Here is a 24562-nt window from a genome sequence, read left to right as displayed (position 1 = left end):
TTTCGATTTTAAAACTCTTTTTTGTTTCAGCAATTGTAGAACTAAAAATTTTGGAGCAAACGGTTCATCAATACGCATCAGTGAATCATCATTACGATTCAGTTGTTTGGGACGTTTATGACTAGTCCAGGTACTCATGTCAACACGCGATTTTTACCAGATGTTCCAGACGGATCCAAAAAGAGTTTATCCAAAAACAAGAGTTCCACGTTCATTTCTTACTCCTCGCTCATCGAGCTCCACCGTTATTTTTTGAATCTCTAGTTATCTATTTCTATCGCTTAGGACAGAAACAGACTTCGAGAACTAAGAACACAACTAAAACTTACAAGTCAAAGAGCGTTTATTCGTTGCCAAAAGCAAACTTAGAACTAAACTTTATCAATGAGTTCAATCTTATAAAGGGTTGAGTTTCATGATGTGGATTAGGTTTTACGGTTGCCACGCGAATATTCATTTCCTTTGACCTCTGTGATTCCATGGGGTTTCGAGAATGTAGAACTACGGCGAAGCCACTTCCCCCTCCTCTCGGCGATCGGGCATCCTTTTCCGAGGTCTTTCTTCAATCCAGATTGTGGTCTTCTGTCTGTGTTCTTCTCCCACTGACATCTGACTGAATGGCTCGGCAACGCATTGTGCAAGTACTTCTGTAGACCATCCAGCGACTTCCGATGCCATTTCTCCAAGATCAACGGTGTCTTGTGATTTCCGACGGGCATCAACGGATCCACAACTTCCACGTTCGCTGATGTCTTCAGCCATTCCTTCCACTGTTTGGCCACCTTGTCGACGTCCCCGAGTTCACATTGTAGACTTCTCGGCGTCATCCAGACTTTCTCCACTTCCTTCGCAACTGATTTTACGAACTCAACTCTCTTGCTGTTCTCATCCTCCTTATCAGTGTACTCAACAAGCACCACTGCCTCCTTCACTTCTCCCCAATCGAACTTCTGAGTCCACCCCGTTATCGTCTTATTACGATACTCGAGAACACCTGGCCCCCTCGCCTCCAATCTAGGTCCGATGACCGCCACACTCGCCCGAATCTTCACCTTCTTTCTTTCCTTCTCCTCCCCCTCCGACTTGAACACCTCTCCCACGTCACCCGTGCTTGCCCTTCTCCCCCTCGCTCCATGCACGGCAACGCTCTTGCACTGTATCTCTGATACCTCCGTCGGAACCTTCCGAAGTTTCTCTCCTGGTCTCTCCAGTTTCTTCTCACCTCCAATGAACTGTACTTCTGCCGAGTTCTCTTCGGCATTCACCAAACCATATGGATCTTTCCATTTCAGCTCAACGCCAATGCTCTCAAAAGCATTAGTTCCTATCAGTATCCTCTCCACCCAATTGTCAACCAACTGGAAAACAACTCTCACTTTCCGCCCTCTGACCACCATGGGAATTTTGATCTGCCCCCTGACTCTCATCTTAGAGTTTGACGCATTCAAAACTGTGAATGTCGGCTTTCCGAACACTTCAACTTCCTTTTCCCAGTCACGACACCCCGCCTTCAACCTCTCATAAGCACTAGTCGATATCACCGATACGACTGCCCCGCTATCAATGACAACCCGTCTCCGTTGTCCCAACATCTCTACCATTTCCACGGTTTCCACCCCAGCATTCTCGACAGTCCCCTCCTGGATCTGCACTTTATCGACTCTTTTCGATACACATTGCCAGGAACCATGTCCAATTCCTCCACAAGTGAAGCATTTCATTTTCGCTCCACTATCTCTTCTCTCCCCTACAGTTTTCCGGTCACCATCGTTACTACCTTCAGGCGACCGACGGCCATCACTGTTTCCCTGATCTCTCAATCTCCCCATTCTCTCTTTCTGCTTCCGCAGTTCCTCATTCTCCCTCTGGAGTACAATATCCTTCAACTGGTCATACTGCGCCGCCAGTGGCAACTCCAACCGTTTAGCTACCAGCACCGACTGCAGCATGTCATCATCCTCCGTAGCTCTCATCAACTTTGTCGTTCTCATCTGCGACAACGTCGCTTTCTCGACCTCGGGATACGCTTTTTTCGACCACTTCTCTACCTCCACCAGGTACTCCCACAACTTCTGTCCCGGAGCCCTCTGAAGGCGATCGAACTCATGCAAGGCCTCAGCCTTCGCATCCCCCTGTCTCTTCCGGAGTTTTCTCTCAAACTCCACAAACAACTCAGCAATCGGCCGCTCATGCCTATCTTCCAGTGACTTGAACAGTGACTTCGCTGCCCCCTTCAAGTATTTCTCCTCCAATATGGCTACTAGCTCATCATCCTCATCCGTAACCTGCTGGTACTTCAGCAAGAACGCTCTCTTGAACTCCTTGAAGTCCCCAGTACCGTCAAACGTTTTTGGCTCTGGCAACGCCGACGCCTTCATCATTCTCCCCATAGATGCCACCATTCCCATCATAACCTCGTTCCCCGCGCTATACCTGGAACTTCTGACACTCTTCCAATCTTCACCCCAACTTCTTTCACTATCCGAGAATTCTCCACGCCTGTCATGCATCGAGAATTCGTCATCCGAATCCCTTGAGGACCACTTTCTGACCACCTCCAACCTCGAGGGCACCGGAATTTCCTTAGTATCACGGGCCTGTCCAGCCTTCTTAGGCTCACTTTCCTGCTTTCTGAGCAGTCCTCTCAACTCGCTACTCGCCTCACGCTCCTCCTTTAGCGTCTTTTTGTACTTCGAGACAGCCTCCTCAGCCAATCTCTTCTCCTCTTTCAGCTTGTTCAATTCTCTAAACAACGTCTCTCTCTCTCCTCATTCCAAGCATCTTGTAACAGTGCCAACTCATCCTGGGCCTTTTTGGCATTCTCCACGATGCCACCTGGCACCATTTCTACACCGTTCTCACAGAGTTCACGCAACTCTTCTACCGTTTCCACTCCATTTTCCCTCATTACTCCAATAATCTCTAGCGGCCATCTCTCTCCGCCAAGCTCTTCAAATCGTTCTCGCAACTCATGACAGTACTTTTTCACCGGCTCTACAAGCACTTCTGACTGTCTCTCATTGCCTTTGCACGCCGCCTTGAGTGCCTCATACATATCACTCTCCATACGACCCGAAGACTCCAAAAAGTCAGTGAATCCCTTCACCAACTTGCGTCTCTCCTTCAGTCTCACCTCGTTCATTTGGACAGCCCATGACTTCTCGGAAGAAGTAACACTCGAGCTTCTCTTTTTAGTTCTCTCCGTACTGAACGACATCACCGTTTCTCACCACCGTCTCACCAATATCACACCAAAGTATCTCACCACGGTCTCACCGTTTTTTTTTCTCTCAAAACGAATTCGAATTGAGAAATAGTTCTAATAGCGAAGGAGCTCGGATCAGGTCTTATCACCTTCACCAGCGTCTGACTTCTACTACTACAACTAGTTTGGTTCGGCCCCCAAGTTATCTATTTCTATCGCTTAGGACAGAAACAGACTTCGAGAACTAAGAACACAACTAAAACTTACAAGTCAAAGAGCGTTTATTCGTTGCCAAAAGCAAACTTAGAACTAAACTTTATCAATGAGTTCAATCTTATAAAGGGTTGAGTTTCATGATGTGGATTAGGTTTTACGGTTGCCACGCGAATATTCATTTCCTTTGACCTCTGTGATTCCATGGGGTTTCGAGAATGTAGAACTACGGCGAAGCCACTCTCTTTTGAGATTTCGTTTCTTCTCTGGCCATTCTCTTCCACTGTCGTCAGCTCCCCTTTTAAAAGCTTTTCTCTGTTCTAACATCTTCAATATTTGGAATTCCGTAGTTAAGGGTTCATCTTCTTCACCATCCACCATTTTGCCAAGAAACTTCCAAGATGCTCTGGTTGGGTCTGACTTGATTTTTTCAAAATTTGAGTACTGCAATACCAATTTAATTGATTTCTTCTTTCTTTTGCCCATATATTTATTTATTGAAGCATTTTCACCTTATTATTAATCCAATAAATAATGTTTTTAAGTTCTCTAGCCTAACATTTGGGTCCATTTTTTTGATACCTACCAGCTGATCTGAATACTAATAGAATCAGACTAACTTCGACAGTAATGGACACAGCAGTGGGTAAAAATGTCATTTTTCTGGACACCGCTGTCTAGGGTCTTTTAATTATGCACCAAGGAGACACCCTTTGCTTCTCGAATAGTAGAAAAAGGGAGGAGAGAGAGACCATATGTGTTCGGCCGGGATCACGTCTCCCGTTGCCATCCCGTTCTCCCTCTCTTTCTCTCTCTGAGGCATTTATTGATTTTGCTTCATTCATAACATGGACGTGATTCTAGCTATGCAACCGATGCTCAGCACTTTCCCGTTGAGAAAACTACCGTTTGTCGCATTGAAACACGTGATTAAAGTCATGGAGATTGATGAAATGTAAGATTTTTGTTGGTTTGTCGTGAAAATATCTTATTTTTTATTCCAGAATAAAAATTGCAATTACCTCGAAATATATGGAGTCCATTGTGAAATTCTGTTGTATTCGGAGTAGAGGGACTATAGTTAGTCTTGACGGGGAATACACGTATGTTGGCTTGCATCACCCAAAAGTGATACTTTTCTGTTGTACCAAGACTTTCAACCATCCCAGTGCACCAAAATTGACAAAGGAGGATTTGAAACCTTGGTGAGTTTTTTGATTATGTCTCTTTTGTAATAAATACCGTCTAGCTCTTCGTTTTCTCAAAAATATAAATCTGAATTCAGGCTCTCCGAAACTTCGACAACCCTCGAAAATACACGTCAGCTTTTCACTCGAATTTACAATTTGTTCCAATGTGGCCCGTACAGATTGATGATAAACTCGTCCACTGAAAATATCAAGGAAAATCTGGAAATTCCAGAGTTTCGAAACTTTGAAGCTTTGTTCTTGTATTGGGAACATTTTAAGAAGGAACAGTTGGACGAAGTGATGGAATTTGAGAGAGAAATTCAAGATTTGCACATTCTTAAAAGTGAAATTCCAGAAGATTATTATCATCCAAATGTTAGTTTTCTAATAATTCTTTGTTGTCAGACCAACCAAAAACGTCCATAATTCCAGCTCTTCAAGTACAGGGATGTTCATTATTGTGATGCTCGTTGGATCCGTCTTGAACATCTTCTTTCGATTAAGAACAACGGTGTAATTACATTAGGAAAGAATAATTTAACCATTCCTGACATCAACACATTTCTTCATCACTGGATGAATTCGGAATATGAATTATTCAAATTTATAAGCATAGATATTGAAAAAGGATCATCAATTCCTCTCGATTGTTCCGTGAGATTACTGTATTAAGAGGGTATCGGTTTGGAAAATGGCGCAGACTAATGTAAGTTAGAGATGTGACCAGTTCAACTTAACAAACTGGTTTGTTTCAGCTCAGTCAATTCACCTAAGACTCGAAATCGACAAATAATGAGTATAGTTTGGACAGATTCGCGTATTGGCATGAGTACCTGGTCTATTCATGAACGTCCCAAACAAATGGATCGTAATGATGATTCATTGATGCACTTTGATAAACCGTATGTTCCGGAGTTCGAAGTTCTACAGTTGCTGAAACAGAGAAGAGTTTTGAATTTGAAATTGAAGATAGTGGAAGAGGATTCTTTAGAGAAACGGGAACTCATAAAAAAGATAGATGAGACAAACAATCAACTTCAATTGAAAGGAGTGGAATATGAAAACGGATGGCCTTTTCTACGCGGCATTGACGCATCAGGTAAAGTGCTGGCCTAATATGGTGATGTTGATGTTGCTTCTGTGATGCTATGGCGATGCTGAAATTGGCCCGCTCCCTCCTTTGATATATTTTATTGCATCTAAGATGGTTTTTTATTAAATTAAATTTGTTTTCAAACGTTGGGTACAACTACAACCAATAATAAATAAATATAAATATGAGCATTAAAAAAAAAAAAACTGAATAAAGCTATGAGTTTTAGTAACTGAAGTACAGTACCCTTCAAAACGCAATCAACTTTGAGCGTTTTCAGTGGAAAATAGTCAACTTTGATAGTTTAGTTGGGGGTCACCTGATTGTCCGACGATTTTTATTGTATGGGTCGGACTAAGCAAAAATAACACATCATTTTTGTAGTTGACTACTTTTTTGTAGGGACACTATCATGAAATTACAGATAGTCAAAGACATTTCTTGTCAAATGTCAGTGCACATTAGCGAAATTTTGGAGCTATTCATCATGAGAATCTGTAACTTTTATGGTAGTGTCCCTAGGAACAGTTGTCAACTACAAAAATGTAGCTCTACTTTTGATCTGTTTGATCCATAAAAAATTTACTTTGTGGGTAAAATTGTTTGACTATAACACACTCTCAAAATTGGGCGATTTCAACTGAACATGAAAAATGTGATATAACTTTGGACATTATTGTAGATGCTGCTGGATAACAGCGGGTAGTGCTGCAAACATATTGTCTTATCCTAGTTGCTGCACATGATCTGCCGACATGTTTCAGAAAACGAAAAGTGTGGGTTTTACTCCTACACATTTTGCTCCACAATTCCTGTCGATGGATTTTCCCCTTCTCTTGTCCCTAATCTTTATCCTAATAAACGGGTCATTGAGAAACTGCGTACTGTTTTGTCAATTGCATAGCTTATCCGAAGGTTCTGCGGAACCGGGTCTCATACGGCGCATACAGGGAGTCTCCCTGGGTTATGATTGTGTCCTGGTCTTCGACTGGACCTACAGGCATTGTCAACATATGATGCTGAATCCTGATGCTGCAGACACGTGTTTGCATAAATTCTTCTGTCCTCGATTTTGGTGGACAGATGGTATTGCCTCATTACGAGAGACCTTTCATTACACAGACCCTCAGCAATCCTTCCTCGTCTCTCTTCCAATTATTGATTTGCTCTTTCTTCTTTTCCGTATTTCAATATGCTTAGCACACTTGCTTTGAAGTATTGCCATCAGATTCTGTTCGATCCGAAATTCTTGATAAGAAAAGAATTCAAGTTTAAAAAACTACCAATTATTGTCAGAATGTTGATAATGCAATTAATGGATCCAGCTGAAAGGTAAATTTGAATATTACTGACTTAATTAGTATAACAAATTACGTGGTTTAGATTCGCATTGAATCTCACTTCGAAACGAATGGAAACCGAAATGAAATTAATGAAAAAACAGTATTATTATCCTCAAATATTTTTTCGCAATAGAGCTTCGTATATACAACTGCGGGGAGTCATAGGTTTTCAAATATGCTGTTACTCGCGAGGATATAGGAGGGAAGAAGGAGGATATCACCGGTAAGTTGCTGAAAAATGTTTGATTGTTTCAAAAGTGTAAAACCAGACATCTTGTTTCAGGCTACATTACAATAAAGCGACACTAATTGAAAACACAGCTCTAGCTATCAACAAAATGTCCGATGTTTTTAAAATGGACGGTCTCGAAATGGTGTTCACGAAAGTAACTCCAAGTTTGATACGTCTCAAAAATATATTCTCCAATGACACTTTCAAATCATCTTGGCTCAAAATTACATTGCATGAAATTGTATTGAACTCAGAGATTGTCAACTTCTTTTTGAATATGGCGGATCGTCGTAAAGAGTTTTATATTTTTGATTGTGACATGCCACTGGATTTCAAACATGAGAATGTGAGTTTAGGATAGTTGGTTGAGTACTACTGATTGTCCCACAAAATAATTCATATATAAATCATACAGACAAAGAGTGGATCTTCATTTTTGTAGTTGACAGTTTTTTGTACGGACACTCTCTAGAGAGTTACGTTTTGGCAAAGTAATTTCTCTCCAAAAATAGTCCGATTTCAGTGAAATACAGTGATTTTTGAGTTGTCTCCTTAAAGTGACCATAACTCTCTAGAGAGTGTCCGTACAAAAAAGTTGTCAACTACAAAAATGAAGCTCTATCTTTGTTCTGTATGATCCATTAAAAATTTACTTTGTGTGACAATCATTAAAACCGTAACACCCTTTCAAAGTTGGGCATTTTCAACTAAATAAGTCCAAAGTTTGTATCTTCTTGTACGGCACTGTACATATATTCCAGGCTTTCAAATTTGGAACCATTTGTTACTTTGATGCACGATGGGTCACTATAAGTGACATTCTGAAAATCAGAGATGTAGAAAATGTGTCATTGTACAGGACTAGACTCACTTCGAATCATGTGAGACGCTTCATTTCCCGTTGGATTAATTGTCCAGATGATATGTTCAAATGGATGACAATCACAGCGATGGAAATTATTCAGTTGGAAGGACTATTCAACGAATTGGTTGTGTTCAATTAGTATAATTAATTATATGATTTAGATTCGCATTGAGTCTCACTTCGAAACGCATGAAAATAGAAGTGAAATTAATCAAAAAACAAAGTTATTACTTTCAAATAATTTTTCGCAATAGAGCTTCGTATATACAACTGCGGGGAGTCACAGGTTTTCAAATATGCTGTTACTCGCTAGGATATAAAAGGGGATTAGGAGGATATCACTGGTAAGTTGCTGAAAAATGTTTGATTGTTTCAAAAGTGTAAAACCAGACATCTTGTTTCAGGCTACATTACAAAAAAGGGACACTAATTGGACACACAGCTCTAGCTATCAACAAAATGTCCGATGTTTTTAATATGGACGGTCTCGAAATTTTGTTCACCAAAGTGACTCCAAGTTTGATACGTCTCAAAAATATATTTTCCAACAACGCGTTCAAATCATCTTGGGACAAAATCACAGTGCATGAAATTGTATTGAATTCGGAGATCGTCAATTTCTTTTTGAATATGGCGGATTTTCATAAAAAGCTTCAAATTTTTGATTGTGACATGCCATTGGATTTTAAGCATGAGAATGTAAGTTTAGAATAGTTGTTTCCAAATCAACTCATATACAGTATGGTACAGTAAGATGTACAATTTGGTCGTTATCAGTTGAAAATGCCTGAGAGAGGGTGTTACGGTATTAATGATTGTTGCACAAAGTAAATTCCTAATGGGTCACACAGATCAAAGATAGAGCTTCATTTTTGTAATTGACAACTTTTTTGTACGGACACTCTCTAGAGAGTTATGGTCATTTGAAGATAACTCTCTATTTTGCACTGAAATTGATCGATTTGATGGAGAAATTACTTTATCGAAATGTAACTCTCTAGGGAGTGCCCGTACAAAAAAGTTGTCGACTACAAGTTTTACCTTTGTTCTGTATGGTTTCTACATAATTCACTTTGTTGGCAGTGAAAAACATCATTCGTTTTGAAAAAAATAGATCTGCGGCCTGAAAGAATTTGCAGCAGATAGCACTAGTGGAAGGACCTGAGACACACCATTTTCTCCTCGCTGCAAATTCATTTAGGAAATAATACATATATTCTAGGCATTCAAATTTGGATCCAATGATTACGGTGATGCACGATGGGTCACTTTGAGGCATACTTGCAACGGGCCGGGCCGGGCCGATTTGAGAATTTTCACCGGCCCGGCCCGGCCCGGCCCGGCCTGGCCCGGCCCGGCCCGGCCCGGTCGGCCCGGGTCACAGTACAAAAATTTGAAAATTTGAATTTTTTTGAAATTTTTTTGATTTTTTCGCAAAAAAGTCGAATTTTCGACTATGTTTTTACATATCGATAAAACTCAAGTGTACATAGGATTTTTGACTATTTTTAATGAAAATTTCAAAAAATTTCGAAAAATTTTGTGAAAAAATTGTGCTCATTTTTTGACTCCGGGCCGAGCCGGGCCGGGTCGATATTTTGCAAGTCTGCTTTGAGGGACATGCTCAAAATCAGAGGTGTAGAAAATGTGGCATTGTACAGGACTACTCACTTCGAATAATGTGAGACACTTCATTTCCCATTGGATTAATTGCCGAGACGATATGTTCGAATGGATGAGAATCACAGCGATGGAAATTATTCAACTGGAAGGAGGACTATTCAACGAATTGGTTGTGTTGGAGCATCATTTTAACCCTCCGTACATCGTATACTTCACGTAAGTTTTGAAAATAATTTATATTTGATTTTCGTACGTTTCCAGACTTGCCAAATCAACTTCACGAGTTTTCAAGCTGTTGGAAATTTATCATGAAGTAAATTCTGTGATACTCTCTGCGTCGGAATCTTATGATGAACGCAGAAATGGAAATGAAGAAGAAATGCTTAAAAACGTTTATGAGATCCTGGAACTGTTGGAGAATAAGAAAACATTGGAAAAGGAATTCGAGGAGACAACAAATGCAACGAAACGGAGAGAATACAGCAATCAAATCCAGGAATTGAAAAGAAAGATTCATGAGTTGGGAGTGGTTTATCGAGATGGAAGAGCTACTATTTAATAACTTGTATCTGTTTTCTTGTTTCTTCATTTCTCTGTCGCTTTTCTGTTATTATGCATTTGTTATTGCATGTATTTGAAGAATGTTTCTTTTTGAAATGTTTTGAATCAAATTGTGCATTTTCTTCCAAAATGAAACTATCTTAACATAAGGAACTACCATTTTTTTGAATGCTTACATTTTTCGATTCAAATGTTATAATTCCATTGTGTCTCGGGGTACCCTTCCCTAGTCAGCCATAGTCTCTGAATGGTTACGTGGCCGACGTTCTCTGCGTGTTTGCCTAAGTCCTTCTTTCCTCGATGACGTGGAGACAGATGGTATTGCCTCATTACGAGAGACCTTTCATTAAACAGACCCTCAACAATCCTTCCTCGTCTCTCTTCCAATTATTGATTTGCTCTTTCTTCTTTTCCGTATTTCAATATGCTTAGCACACTTGCTTTGAAGTATTGCCATCAGATTCTGTTTGATCCGGAATTCTTGATAAGAAAAGAATTCAAGTTTAAAAAACTACCAATCATTGTCAGAATGTTAATAATACAACTAATGGATCCAGCTGAACGGTAAATTTGAACTTTTGTACTTCAATTAGTATAATTAATTATATGATTTAGATTCGCATTGAGTCTCACTTCGAAACGCATGGAAATAGAAATGAAATTAATCAAAAAACAAAGTTATTGTCCTCAAATATTGTTTCGCAATAGAGCTTCGTATATACAACTGCGGGGAGAGGCAGGTTTTCAAATATGCTGTTACTCGCTAGGATATAAAAGGGGATTAGGAGGATATCACTGGTAAGTTGCTGAAAAATGTTTGATTGTTTCAAAAGTGTAAAACCAGACATCTTGTTTCAGGCTACATTACAAAAAAGGGACACTAATTGAAAACACAGCTCTAGCTATCAACAAAATGTCCGATGTTTTTAAAATGGACGGTCTCGAAATTTTGTTCACCAAAGTAACTCCAAGTTTGATACGTCTCAAAAATATATTCTCCAATGACACTTTCAAATCATCTTGGCTCAAAATTACATTGCATGAAATTGTATTGAACTCAGAGATTGTCAACTTCTTTTTGAATATGGCGGATCGTCGTAAAGAGTTTTATATTTTTGATTGTGACATGCCACTGGATTTCAAACATGAGAATGTGAGTTTAGGATAGTTGGTTGAGTACTACTGATTGTCCCACAAAATAATTCATATATAAATCATACAGACAAAGAGTGGATCTTCATTTTTGTAGTTGACAGTTTTTTGTACGGACACTCTCTAGAGAGTTACGTTTTGGCAAAGTAATTTCTCTCCAAAAATAGTCCGATTTCAGTGAAATACAGTGATTTTTGAGTTGTCTCCTTAAAGTGACCATAACTCTCTAGAGAGTGTCCGTACAAAAAAGTTGTCAACTACAAAAATGAAGCTCTATCTTTGTTCTGTATGATCCATTAGAAATTTACTTTGTGTGACAATCATTAATACCGTAACACTCTTTCAAAGTTGGGCATTTTCAACCAAATAAGTCCAAAGTTTGTATCTTCTTGCACTGTACTTTACATATATTCCAGGCTTTCAAATTTGGAACCATTTGTTACTTTGATGCTCGATGGGTCACTTTGAGTGACATGCTGAACATCAGAGCTGTGGAAAATGTGGCATTGGGCGAGACTAAACTCACTTCGAATCATGTGAGACGCTTCATTTCCCGTTGGATTAATTGTCCAAGAGATATGTTCAAATCGATGACAGTCACAGCGATGGAAATTATTCAGTTGGGAGGACTATTCAACGAATTGGTTGTGTTGGAGCATGACATGAATCCTCCTAACATTGGATACTTCACGTAAGTTTAAAAAATTATTCTAATTTAACTTCCGGACATTTCCAGACTTGCCAAGCCCACTTCGCGAGCCTACAAGCTCTTGTTTATTCACTATAAATTAAATGCTGCGGTACTGTCTGCATGGAAACCTTATGATAATGCTGACAGAGATGGAAATATCGAGGAAAAATTCAAAAAGAATAGCCGCAGAGATGAAAATGAAGAAATGTTCAAAAATGTTTATGAGATCCTGGTACTGCTGGAAAAAAAGAGAACATTGGAAAAGGAGTTGGAGGAGATAAAAGATGTTGCGAAACGGAGAGGATACAGAGATCAAATCCAGGAATTGGAAAGAAAGATTCATGAGTTGGGAGTATTTTATCGAGATGGAAGAGCTACTATTTGATAACTTGTATTCCTATTCTTGTACGTTTTTTGTTGTTACTGTGTATTTGTTATTGCATTTTTATCATTTCTTTATTTGAAGAATGTTTCTTTTTAAACTGTTTTAAATTGAATTGTGTATTTCTTTTCGTTATGAAACTATCTTAACAAAATGAACTACCATTTCTTTGAATGCTGACACTTCCCTAGTCCGCAATAGTCTTGGAATGGTTATGTGGCAGACGAAATTATCAATTTGTTGACCATCACTTGATGATCAAAAAGTGAGGAAATCATCGAAAAATTTTGTTTCGTTTTTGTGATCACAATTTGTTTATGTTCTCATAAAAAGCAGTAATACACTTCTCAAATCTCGAAAAAACGCTATACAGACCCAATTAGAACATCTTGAAAATTCATTCCAAAAATGCAAAAAAATTTAGCGTGGCCGGGGATCGAACCCATACCCGTCCTACCACGACTCCCCCTCACTACCACCACAGGTAAAACGCCAGGGAGTCATGAATGGGCCATCGATGGCTAAAGTGCTATATGGGCGAAATATGGCCCATCGATGCCCCATATTTGACACATTCACTCATCCATCCGCGCCAATGGGTTAAAAATGGATGAACTCGTGATTGGTCATAAATGCGGCAGATATGGTCCATCTGAACATCCATAAAATACCCATTAATGAAGCATTTCAAAAGACTCTGGACTTTGTTCAGTAATATAATATAATTTTTTCTTTTTTCCCATTCTTTTATATTTGTTTCTGTTTATTACATATTACATTTTTAGATAGCTTTTCAAGTAGCTGAAATAGCAATGCCAAGAAGTATCAAGCAGAAATTCAGAAATCTGAATTATAAAAGTAACGAGATATCTCGAACTAAAAGTATGTAATTATATTATTCAGGGTCTGGTGCTGATAATGATTGCCAAATTATTACAAAACGGTCAAGAGAATTAATAATAAGCCACGATAATCTGGATATTAGTGAACGGAATTATGAAGAATATCTTATGACTACAAATTGCTCAAGTGCTGAGAACACGTTTGCTGAATCCGGTACAATTAGTGAAAGTTCTAATTTGGTGGAAAAAATTTCAGATGATACAATAGATGTGAAACTAAGAAAATGTCGAGATAGTGTGTTGTGCTTTATTGGTGCTTCGTGCATGTCCAGAAGCACTGATGCAGGTTTCAAATAATACAATTGATGTGATGAAGTACGAAATTTCAGACTTCAAACGATACTTATCATCTCACAGCAATAGGGAATTAACTGAGAATGCTACGGACATTTGGAAAACACACAAAAAACCAATGACAATCATCTACATTTGCGATTCCTGTGGAAAAACGTTTCGAATCGCAAGAGAATGGTAAGCAATTTGAAATTCAACAGTACTGATAACTTGATAATTTCAGTTGTGGACACATTATCAAATACATCAGAACTCATGTTTTCGCGCAGATTACATCTTTAGTCCAACATTATCAAGACAAAATCAAAGATATTCGAAAAAAGCTGAGAGTAGGCGAAGCCAAATTCCATAACTTGAGTAGCCAAATGTTGAAACAGTTGTGGCAAATGGAAACAAGTGAGAACGAGTTGAACTTATCTCTGATTTTGAGCATTGACGGGGTTGCTTTGGATGGTAACACTAAGTTAGTAGTCGGACCCCCAACAATATCAATTCATCACTGTTACAGATTGAAAATTTGGCCTGTCACGTTGATGATGTTAGACTTGCCAACGGCTGACATGCAGAAAATTTCTAATATGGTGTTAGCTGGTGTAGCGGAGGGAAAAGTAAACCCGTCCACGTTTTTCTGGAACACGGTAGTAAAATTACTGTTTTCGGATGTGGAGAATAAGACGGGTGTGACTGGAACTATAAAATTTAACTCCAGCATTGTCTCAGTCTCAGCGGATCAGCCAGTAGGTGACTATTTCTTCATAACAGCTGGAAAAATTGGTTTCAGGCGAAACGATCGCTTTTCGGTTTTGCTGCTTGCAACTTGGAATCTTCTTGTTTCTACGGGCTTTGTCCCGGAACGCTCTACAAAAAAGTTGGGAAAGATTGGTAAAAATCATTCAACCCGTTTTCACAATAGCAAGTTTCAGCAAGATACGTTGAAAGATTAGGAGACAAGACACTTGAAGATTCTACAAGTAGCCGATATGGATTTGGTGCTGTTGCTCCAGAAATTGTCAAATTTGTGTTCCCTTATGATTGCATTATTGATCTTCTTCACAATGGACCCGAGGGTCTTCTAGTCACAATTCTGACAGGTAGTTTTAGAAACTATTTCATGGCTATCCTGTTAAATTCATTTCAGAAGCTATGATTATTTCAAAAAACCCAAATGTGAGATCGAATTTGTTCGCAAATCAGTCGAATCTTCAATCAAAAAAAATCTGAAATCAAGGATTATCTGTCCTCCCCCGTATTCAGAAATGACAACAATGAGGAATGGTACAGAGAAACTGACAGTGAGAATTGTTTTTAAAAATTGTGCTGTCTATTCACTTTTACAGTTGCGAAATTACCAGTTTCAAAATAACCGGTTGCGAAATGACCGGTTTCGAAACGTCCGGTTTCAAAACACATTGAAGAAAAATAACACTTTTGACAAATTACAACTTCCCGGGAAAAGTATCGAAACGTCTCGTAAGTATCGAGAAAGTATCGAGAAATCACTCAAAACTTCTCGAGAAAGTATCGATAATTTTCTCGCGAATTTTCGAGAAATTTTTCCGGAGAAATTTCTCCATAATTTCTCGAAATAGGCTAGTATCGAGAAAGTCATATCGATACTTACACACTGCACTGGATGAATTCGGAATATGAATTATTCAAATTTATAAGCATAGATATTGAAAAAGGACCATCAATTCCTTTCGATGTTCTGTTCTGTGGGATTACTGTATTAAGAGGGTATCGGTTTGGAAAATGGCGCAGACTTATGTAAGTTAGAGAGAAATTGAAGAGTATGAGAGGGGATTCTCAAGAAAAAAAGGAACTCACTAAAAAGATTGACAAGATAAACAATCAACTTCAATTGAAAGGAGTGGAATATGAAAATGGATGGCCTGTCCTCAGATAGTCTCGCTGTCTGATATGTTTGATTTTCTTATATCTCTTCAATATTCCAGTCAAATCGTTTCCTCTTTCTTTTGCTGTTATTATTATTAAATGTAATATATCCGCCTCATTTTTAATTTAATAAATAAATGTGTTTAAGTTCTCTAGCCTAAACATTTGGGTTAGTTTTTTTTTGATTCCGACTCGCTGATCTGAATACTCAAATAGAATCAGACTACCTTCGACAGTGATGAACACTTCTGTAGGTAAAACATGTAATTTCTTCTGGACGCCTCTGTCTATGGTCTTTTAATTATGCACCAAGGAGACACTCTTTGCCTTACGAGTAGTAGAATAAAGGAGGAGAGAGAGAGAGAGAGAGAGAGATAGAGAGAGAGAGAGATAGAGAGAGAGAGGTAGAATAGATAGATAGAGATATATGAGAGAGAGAGAGAGAGAGAGAGGAGAGAGAGAGGAGCAGAGAGAGAGGAGAGCTCTCGCACGAGCGACGTATTCGCGCTCATCTTATAGATAGCCTGCTAGATTCTCTTCTCTCTCCTCCCTCTCTTCGCTCCCGATCTCTCTCATCTTAGCTAGCTCTCATCGAATATCGAGAGAGACGAGAGATTCGCTCTTCTCTCTCCTCGCTGAGATAGCTAGAGAGAGAGAAAGCGATTAATTTTAGAGAGAAGCAAGAGAGCTCAGAGAGAGAGAGAGACCATCAGTGTTCGGCCGAGGTCACGTCTCCTCCCGTTGCCATCCCGTCCCTTTTTGTGGCAATTATCGATTTTGCTTCCTTTCAAATGAAAGCGATTCTAGTTATGGAACCGATGCTCAGCACTTTCCCATTGAGAAAACTACCGTTTGTCGCAATGAAACATGTGATCGAATCATGGAGATTGATGAAATGTAAGCGTTTTCTTGTTATATCGTGAAAATATGATGTCTTTTTTATTCCAGAGTAAAAATTGGAATCACCTCGAAGTACATGGAGTCCATTGTAAAAGCCTGTTGTATTCGAATCAGACATCGTTTGGTTTCTCTCGACGGGGAATTCTCGTCTATTAATTTGTATTACCCGAGAGTGATACTTTTCTGTTGTACCAAGGCTTTCAATCATCCCAATGCACCAAAATTGACAAAGGAGGATTTGAAACCTTGGTGAGCTTAAGAGAAAAACGTCTACCTCTTCGTTTTCTCCGAATTTATAATCGGAATTCAGGCTGTCCGAGACATCGACAATCCTCGAAAATACACGTCTACTATTTACTCGAATTTACAATTTGTTCCAATGTGGCCCGTACACATTGATAATAAACCCATCTACTCAGAATGCAAGGGAGGTTCTGAAAATTCCAGAATTTCGAAACTTTACGGTTCTGTTTTTGAGTGCGCAACGTTTTAAGAAAAAACAGTTGGATGATGTGATGGAATTTGAGAGAGACGATCAAGATTTGCGTATAATTAAGGGTGTCATTCCAGAAGATTATTATCATCCAAATGTTAGTTTTCTAATAATTCTTTATTGTCAGACCGACCACAAACCACCATCATTCCAGCTCTTCAAGTTCACTGATGTCCATTATTGCGATGCTCGTTGGATCCGTCTGGAACATCTTCTTTCGATTAAGAACAACTTTATGATTACACTCGGAATGAACAATTTAACCATCTCTGACATCAACACATTTCTTCATCACTGGATGAATTCGGAATATGAATTATTCAAATTTATAAGCATAGATATTGAAAAAGGACCATCAATTCCTCTCGATGTTTTGTTTCGTGGGATTACTGTATTAAGAGGGTATCGGTTTGGAAAATGGCGCAGACTAATGTAAGTTAAAGGTGTGCCCCGTTCAACTTAACAAACTAGTTTGTTTCAGCTCAGTCAGTTCACCTAAGACTCGAAATCGGCAAATAATGAGTATAGTTTGGACAGATTCGCGTATTGACATGAGTACCTGGTCTATTCATGAACGTCCCAAACAAGGGGATCGTGATGATGAACCGTATGTTCCAGAGTTCAAAGTTCTACAATTGCTGAAACAGAGAAGAGTTTTGAATTTGAAATTGAAGAGAGTGGAAGAATTTTCTCCAGAAAAACAGGAACTCATAAAAAAGATTGATGACAGAAACAATCAACTTCAATTGAGAGGAGTGGAATTTAATAACGGCTGGCCTGTTCTACGCGGTGTTGATGCATCAGTCAGAGTGCTGGCCTGAGGCAGATGTGTTGCGGAAATGTTGCTTCTGTGCTTCTCTGACGCTGCTGAAATTGGGCAGCTGCCTCCGTTGATATATTTAATTGCATCTAAGATGGTTTTTAAATTAAATTAAATTTATTTTCAACCGTTGAGTACAACTACAACCTACAATAAATAAATTTAAGTATGAGCATATGACTTTTGTGTTGTTTCTAAAAAATATTTATTTTTTTCCAATAAACGGGGGAAAATTATTTTTTTAATGAATCCAAAGAAAATGTAGGTATGAAAATAAGAAAAACTGAATAAAATCATGAGTCTTAGTAACTAAAATACGTACCCTCAAAACGTTATCAACTTTGACCGTTTTTAGTGGAAAATAGTCAACTTCGATAGTTTAGTTCGGTGTCACCTGATTGTCCGACGATTTTTTTTCGGTATGGATTGGATAGAGCAAAAAAATAGGACATTATTTTTGTAGTTGACAACTTTTTTGTAGAGAGTCTACCATGAAAGATACAGATAGTCAAAGCTATTCCTTGTCTAATGTCAGTGCATATTAGCGAAATTTTGGAGCTATTCATCATGAGAATCTGTAACTTTTATGGTAGTGTCCCTAGAAACAGTTGTCAACTACAAAAACCTACCTCTACTGGTTGATCCATAATAAAATTAGTTTGTGGGTTGAATTGTTTGACTATACCACACTCTCAAAGTTTGGCATTTTCAACTGAAAAGGCAAAATGTGATATAACTTTGGACGTTACTGTAGATGCTGCTGGATAGCAGCGGGTAGTGTTGAGTTGCCCGCGTATAAATACGGGGTGATAGGTTCCGGATAAAATAAGACGACAATTAACACAGTTTCTTATGCACCTGTTCACGAAAAAAAGTGCGAATTAAAATGCCACTTTTTGCATTTTAATTCTATTCACCAATGCACTTCAATGTGCATAAAAAACACTTTAATTCGCATCAAAATGCTAATTAAAATGCACATCGCGGCGAGATATCCTAATTAAAGTGCATGCACCTTTAAGACTTGTGTGGATTTACGGATTTTTATTAAAGGCGCATGCATATTAATTGAGATATCTCGCCGCGATGTGCATTTTAATTAGCATTTTAATGCGAATTAAAGTGTTTTTAATGCACATAAAGTGCATTGGTGAATAGCATTAAAATGCAAAAAGTGGCATTTTAATTCGCACTTTTTCTTCGTGAATAGGTGCATTACAATAAATTTACTTTATTGCAAGAAATTATAATAAGAGAGCGTAAAACTTACAAAACAAAAGTCAAAACACCAAAGCTAAAACTAGAACTAACTCTGAAAGCCAACCGACCTCAGAAACTATTTTTGCCACGTGGAGTACACGTGTCCACGTGAACTGACGCGCTGAGGTTACGGTAGGCGCGTGAGCCTTTGGCTGAGTGTCGTTGCGTATTTATTGTGATGACTCAGATAACTACAGGGTTACGGGGGTACCTTGCCACCGGCAACTGTTGTGAGTATATTGTCTTATCCTAGTTGCTGCACATGTGTTGCAGACGTTCTCTGCGTGTTTGCATAAATTCTTCTTTTCTCGGTTTTGGTGAACAGATGGTATTGTCTCAACTAATGAATCCAGTTGGACGGTAGTTTGAATACTCGTGATTAAATTAGTATAACTAATCACTTGATTTACTATGAGGCAACGGCGGCGTCGCGACTTGTTTTATTTAGGGATTAACTCTGAAACCCGAATATGTCAACCGGATATCTTTTTTTAGACTAAAATACAAAAAAGGCACACTCATTGGAAACCCAACTCTAGCTCTCAACAAACTTCCCAATTTTTTTTATGGATGGTCTCAGAATTCATTTCACTGAAGCAACTCCAACTGTGGTATTTGTCAATAAGCTGTTCTCCAATGACACGTTTGAATCATCTTGGGACAAAATCAAATTGGATGGCATCGACTTCAATTCAGAGATCGCCAACTTCTTTTTGAATATGGCAGATACCGTAGCACCCTCTGGTCATTTTCAACATAAGCATCATTTTCAACATAAGTATCATTTGATTCAATTTTCAGTTTCGCACACTATTAACGGGTTCTAATCGAATTGAGTATTTCCTTTCAATATGAACCCATCTCACCTTCATGGACCTTCATGGAACTGTCATTTCTTTAGAATGCTGACACTTTTTGATTTTTGATCTCTGTTCAAATTTATCTATAAACTTTGTTTTTTTGTTAATTTTATTGAAATTTAACAACATTTCGCCCATAAATTGAATTTTATTGAACAAAAAATGTTTATGCGAACAGAACTGCATAAGAGATACAACTTTTGAAACAAGTGTGGAAATGGATTATCCGCGTTCCCGGGTGTCATACTACTGTAAGATTACTGTAACTACTACATTTGCAGTTTTGGCTGAAAATGAAAAATTTCAAATTTTAGCGGGAGATTCAAAATTTTCAAATTTTGCCGGAAATTCTTTAAGCGAAATAGCTGGTAGAATCGAACGTTCAGAGGTTTAAGGTAGAAAAATTTTTGGTTTTGCTCATCAAGATGTTTATGAATATGCTCAAAAAGCCTCACAATAAGCGAAAAATAGTTGGATAATATGTATTTGTTTCAGGGATTAATACAAATTACAAGATCAGGCTGAAAAAGCAATATAAGTGAAAACAGAATATTCAATTAGTAACAGCCCTTCCATTATGAAAATACACTCCAAGACGCGAAATCTTCTCGTTCAGCACTTCAAGTTCCTTGCTCATTTTCTTCCGCTCAGCACTGTCAGTTTCCTCTAATTCCATTTTCCTTTCCAATGTGTTCTTTTTCTCCAGAACTTCCAATTTCTTATAAGTATTCTCATACATCTGGAAGCCTTCTCCATATCTACTGTTAAATACTTCTTCTTGTCTCCATGCAGATAATACCACGAGATTGAAAGCACAGCTGATTGCTAGTAGAGGATATGCACGTGAGGGACACTTGGCAAGTCTGAAAATTCCAATTATATATTTTCCAAATATAAAAATAATAACAAAAATTTACCAAAAAGTTATGATATTAAAATATCATGACTGATGCGCCTTCAAGAAAACGAAAAATTGAGAAAAAATTTTGTCTAACAAGGGAAGTCTTTGGAGACGCCACTTTCAACCGTCAATTCGGTTATATGTATTTTCAACTACGGGAAAGCCATTTCTGAAGTCAAAACTTGCTGAATATTTTTGTGAGTCGAGTTGTGAGCTTTCAAACTTTATATATTGTCAAGCTTTTTCATATGGAATTCCTTATTGACTCGTAGTAGCCGGAAGATATTCTCGTTTTTGCAACGTACAAGCACAGGTGAACCGCTGGGGAACACAAATGGAACCGTGCTTGGCGTATATGAGGCTGATTTGGAATTCCATATAAAACGGCTCAATCATTTGAAAAGTTTTAGAGCTCATAACTCGGCTCGCAGAGACATTTAGCAGGTTTGGACTGCAGAAATGGACTCCTCGTCATCGAGAATACTTATAGCCAAATTTATAGACCGTTTGAAAGCATACTTGTCAAATGACGGGCCGGCCCGGCCCGTAAAAAGCCCGGCCCGGCCCGGCCCGGCGGGCCGGGCCGGGCCGGGCCTGGAAATCTTCGGCCCGGGCCGGGCCGGGCCGGCCCGTCAGGCCCGTCTTGTCAGGGATATGAAATTTTTGAGAAAAATTTTCAATTTTTTTTTCAATTTTCAATTTTTCAGGCGGAAAAATTGACAAAAAGACACTCATATTATTCTATGAGAAAAGTCTGAGTTCATCTCAGTACACCTTAATCAAATTTGAAAAAAAAATTTGAAAAAAAATTGAAAAAAAAAATTGCCTCCAAAAAGACGGGCCTGACGGGCCGGCCCGGCCCGGGCCGGGCCTGACGTTTTGAAAAAAAAGCCCGGCCCGGCCCTTGACAAGTATGTTTGAAAGTGGCGTCTCCGAAGACCTCCTTTGTAAGAGGACTACACAACCGCATGGAGAAACTCTTCTAGAAATTATAAATTATAAATTATAAATTTGCAACGTTTCTTCACCAGACTACTGTGAAAACATCTTTTAAAAAACTTACACAAAGAATATAGAACCCGGTTCGTTGAGATGTTCCAATACCACCAAGTCATCCAACACTCCACCCAATTCGATATCCCTATCAGTTCCTATGTGCATATATTCAAACAAATCGTTTTCACTATTTATCCAGTGGGTTATGTAGTTTTGAATATCACTCGAAGTGAATATAGTCTTGTTCAATGACACATTTTCAACATTTTTCATTTCCAGTAAATCCTCCATCCGAACCCATCTAGCGTCTTCATAGTCATTGCTTCGAAATTTGAATGCCTGCAATTAGTTAATTGAATTGGTTAATTGGTTGTTGAAACTCACATTAACATGTCTGAAATCCACTGGCATATTAGCATTCAAAAACCAGAAATGCTTATCGAAAGTCGGCGTATTCAAAACAAAATTCACACTTTCCGCCTCAATCTCCCTTCCAACTAACGAAAGTTTGGACCAGCTCTCTAACTCAAAATTTGAGAATAGCTCCACGAGAAATGATAGCTCGATTCGTGCAACATGCAGAACAAAATGAATTTTCCTGCATTTCGTAGTATTCTGAAGACGGTGAAATGCTTCGGCAGTGTTCTCGACAATTGTCCCATGTTTGGAGTATAATCTGACAAAAAGAGCACGTATAAGAAAAAAATTTTCAGAAAAAAAAACAGTAAAACTAACCTCATCTCATCAATTTTGAGTTCTTCTCCACAGCATCTGATATTCAATCCGTTATCTTCCTCCAGTTCGATCAACGAGTACCCATCATAAAAATTCAACACGGGCTCATAAGATTGACGTCTAGCCAACATCAATTCAATTTCCATTCGTTTCGAAGTGAAACTCAGTACGAATCTAAATCAGGTAATTAGTCATACTAATTAAGTCACCAATATTTAAATTTACCGTTCAGCTGGATCCATTAGTTGTATTATCAACATTCTGACAATGACTGGTAGTTTTTTAAACTTGAATTCTTTTCTTATCAAAAATTTCTGATTGTACAGATTCTGATTACAAGACTTCAAAGCAAGTGTGCTAATCATAATGAAATACGGAAAAGAAGTAACTATAAGAGCAATTCAATAAATGGGAGAGATGTGGAAGGAAAGGGGTGCCTACTGCAGAAGGGGACTCGAGAGACGTCTGCACAGACAAAAATGCTACGTAATGAGGGTAAATACAAATGACCTAACCGTAATGAAAGAGAAAAAGAGGTCCGTTTAGACACATATTACGCCGGTGGCTAACCGGTTCAGCCCGGAGACAAGGTGTGGGGGCATAGCTTGAGGGCAAATTTAAGAACCCAGCTAAAAGATTGTCGAGGAGAGATATCGGTAAACGGTAAAGTGTATAAGACTAAGTTTATTTAAAACTACATTTGTGCCAAATTTCGAAAAACAATGATAATAACAGAGCCGACATACACAATTTCGTTGCGGAATTCCGATTTACGCCGGCTCTCTACCGTACTTTACCCAAAAAAGTTTTGAAAGTACGGTAGTCGCAACGAGACCAACACATCGTACTATGGCGTTCAGCGACCAACATTTGTCATCGATCACCTAAAATTTGCATCGGGTTTCAAGTTGTAGAGCTGTATTACAGTACCTGTCAAAAAATATATGGACTTTGGCCGTTTTTAGTTAAAATAGTCTAACTTTGAGAGTGTACCATAGTAATTCTAATATTCATAATCAGTAGATCTTTAATGGATCATATAGATCAAAAGTGGACCTTCATTTTTGTAGTTGACAACTTTTTTGTACGGACACTCCCTAGAGAGTTATGCTTATTTTAAAAGGACTGCTCAAAAACTATATTTTTGCACAGCACTGTACTTCCGGATAAGAAAGTTTTCACTTCCATGCAACTCTGGCGTTTTTACGGACCACTTTTATCTCTTCCACTACGGCTGTGTCATCTGTATTTATCTAAGGCCTCATTACGAGGGTTCTTTGTCTGTGCAGACGTGTCTCTCCTCGATTGAGTCCCCCCAGCATTCGTTTTCATTGGACACCTCTTTACCACAGAAATATATTGATTCTTGTGACGCTCAGCGCTCTCCGAATAGTCTAACGAAACGTTTCACGAGTCATAATTCGGTTCACTTGAGAATTTAGTAGATTTTCATTGCAGTTTTCGAATCCTCAAGGTCCAAATTATCTACGATCAAATTTATAGAGAAAGTTCAACTCGGTCCGTCATATAATTCCCTTGTGAGTTCACTCTCCAAAATCTACCATTTATTGTTCAAAACCTGGAGACTTTGTAGCATTTTTTGGAAGTTGTATATATCCAATTCTGCTCCTTTAGACTTTAGTAGTAAGTTTGAGAGTGTAAAATAGGTTTTCGAAGTCGGTTAGTATCACATTGAGTGATATTTGGTATTTTGTTGTTACTTATTTCCACTGAAAATGCCGGAAGCCTAACAAAAGAAAGTTTAATCACAGTTTTCCTTTTTCAACTCCAGGAATCCTATTCTTTACGTTATTGTCAAGTTTTTCCTCCTCAGTCTCTTTTTAATATTTCAGGCGTACAAGTTTTTTGAAAAAATGGAAACCAATGAAGCATTTACTTTCTCCCTGCAAAAGCTGCCCACCCTTCCACTAATTAAAGTGGTTCGACTTATGAGC

At 38.5% G+C, this 24562-nt stretch overlaps 5 protein-coding genes across 5 annotated transcripts; 4 read left to right on the top strand and 1 right to left on the bottom strand.

Moving 5' to 3' along the window:
• Positions 1 to 4266: 4266 nt before the first annotated feature.
• GCK72_003788 (uncharacterized protein) lies at positions 4267 to 5724 on the top strand (the record flags this gene model as incomplete). Its single annotated transcript, XM_053724242.1, has 5 exons — positions 4267 to 4373; positions 4423 to 4623; positions 4704 to 4983; positions 5041 to 5273; positions 5364 to 5724. 5 exons carry the CDS (start codon positions 4267 to 4269, stop codon positions 5722 to 5724), a joined length of 1182 nt encoding a protein of 393 aa, XP_053588436.1.
• A 1169-nt stretch (positions 5725 to 6893) lies between these two features.
• GCK72_003787 (uncharacterized protein) lies at positions 6894 to 8280 on the top strand (the record flags this gene model as incomplete). Its single annotated transcript, XM_053724241.1, has 4 exons — positions 6894 to 7033; positions 7085 to 7267; positions 7328 to 7622; positions 8038 to 8280. 4 exons carry the CDS (start codon positions 6894 to 6896, stop codon positions 8278 to 8280), a joined length of 861 nt encoding a protein of 286 aa, XP_053588435.1.
• A 5082-nt stretch (positions 8281 to 13362) lies between these two features.
• On the top strand, positions 13363 to 14967 carry GCK72_003786 (uncharacterized protein; the record flags this gene model as incomplete). The annotated part of the gene is made up of 7 exons (XM_053724240.1): positions 13363 to 13408; positions 13454 to 13738; positions 13782 to 13923; positions 13970 to 14209; positions 14255 to 14487; positions 14670 to 14837; positions 14885 to 14967. The coding sequence occupies 7 exons, from the start codon at positions 13363 to 13365 to the stop codon at positions 14965 to 14967; spliced, it is 1197 nt and encodes a 398-aa protein (XP_053588434.1).
• Positions 14968 to 16522: 1555 nt separating this feature from the next.
• Positions 16523 to 17856, top strand: GCK72_003785 (uncharacterized protein; the record flags this gene model as incomplete). The annotated part of the gene is made up of 5 exons (XM_053724239.1): positions 16523 to 16539; positions 16591 to 16791; positions 16853 to 17132; positions 17190 to 17467; positions 17517 to 17856. 5 exons carry the CDS (start codon positions 16523 to 16525, stop codon positions 17854 to 17856), a joined length of 1116 nt encoding a protein of 371 aa, XP_053588433.1.
• Positions 17857 to 20528: 2672 nt separating this feature from the next.
• On the bottom strand, positions 20529 to 22972 carry GCK72_003784 (uncharacterized protein; the record flags this gene model as incomplete). Its single annotated transcript, XM_053724238.1, has 5 exons — positions 20529 to 20838; positions 21940 to 22211; positions 22257 to 22548; positions 22608 to 22781; positions 22833 to 22972. 5 exons carry the CDS (start codon positions 22970 to 22972, stop codon positions 20529 to 20531), a joined length of 1188 nt encoding a protein of 395 aa, XP_053588432.1.
• Positions 22973 to 24562: the final 1590 nt, after the last annotated feature.

This window comes from Caenorhabditis remanei, chromosome II (assembly GCF_010183535.1).
Source record: "Caenorhabditis remanei strain PX506 chromosome II, whole genome shotgun sequence".
In the NCBI taxonomy this organism is placed as follows: Eukaryota; Metazoa; Nematoda; class Chromadorea; order Rhabditida; family Rhabditidae; genus Caenorhabditis; species Caenorhabditis remanei.
This window is presented reverse-complemented; position numbering and strand designations above follow the sequence as displayed.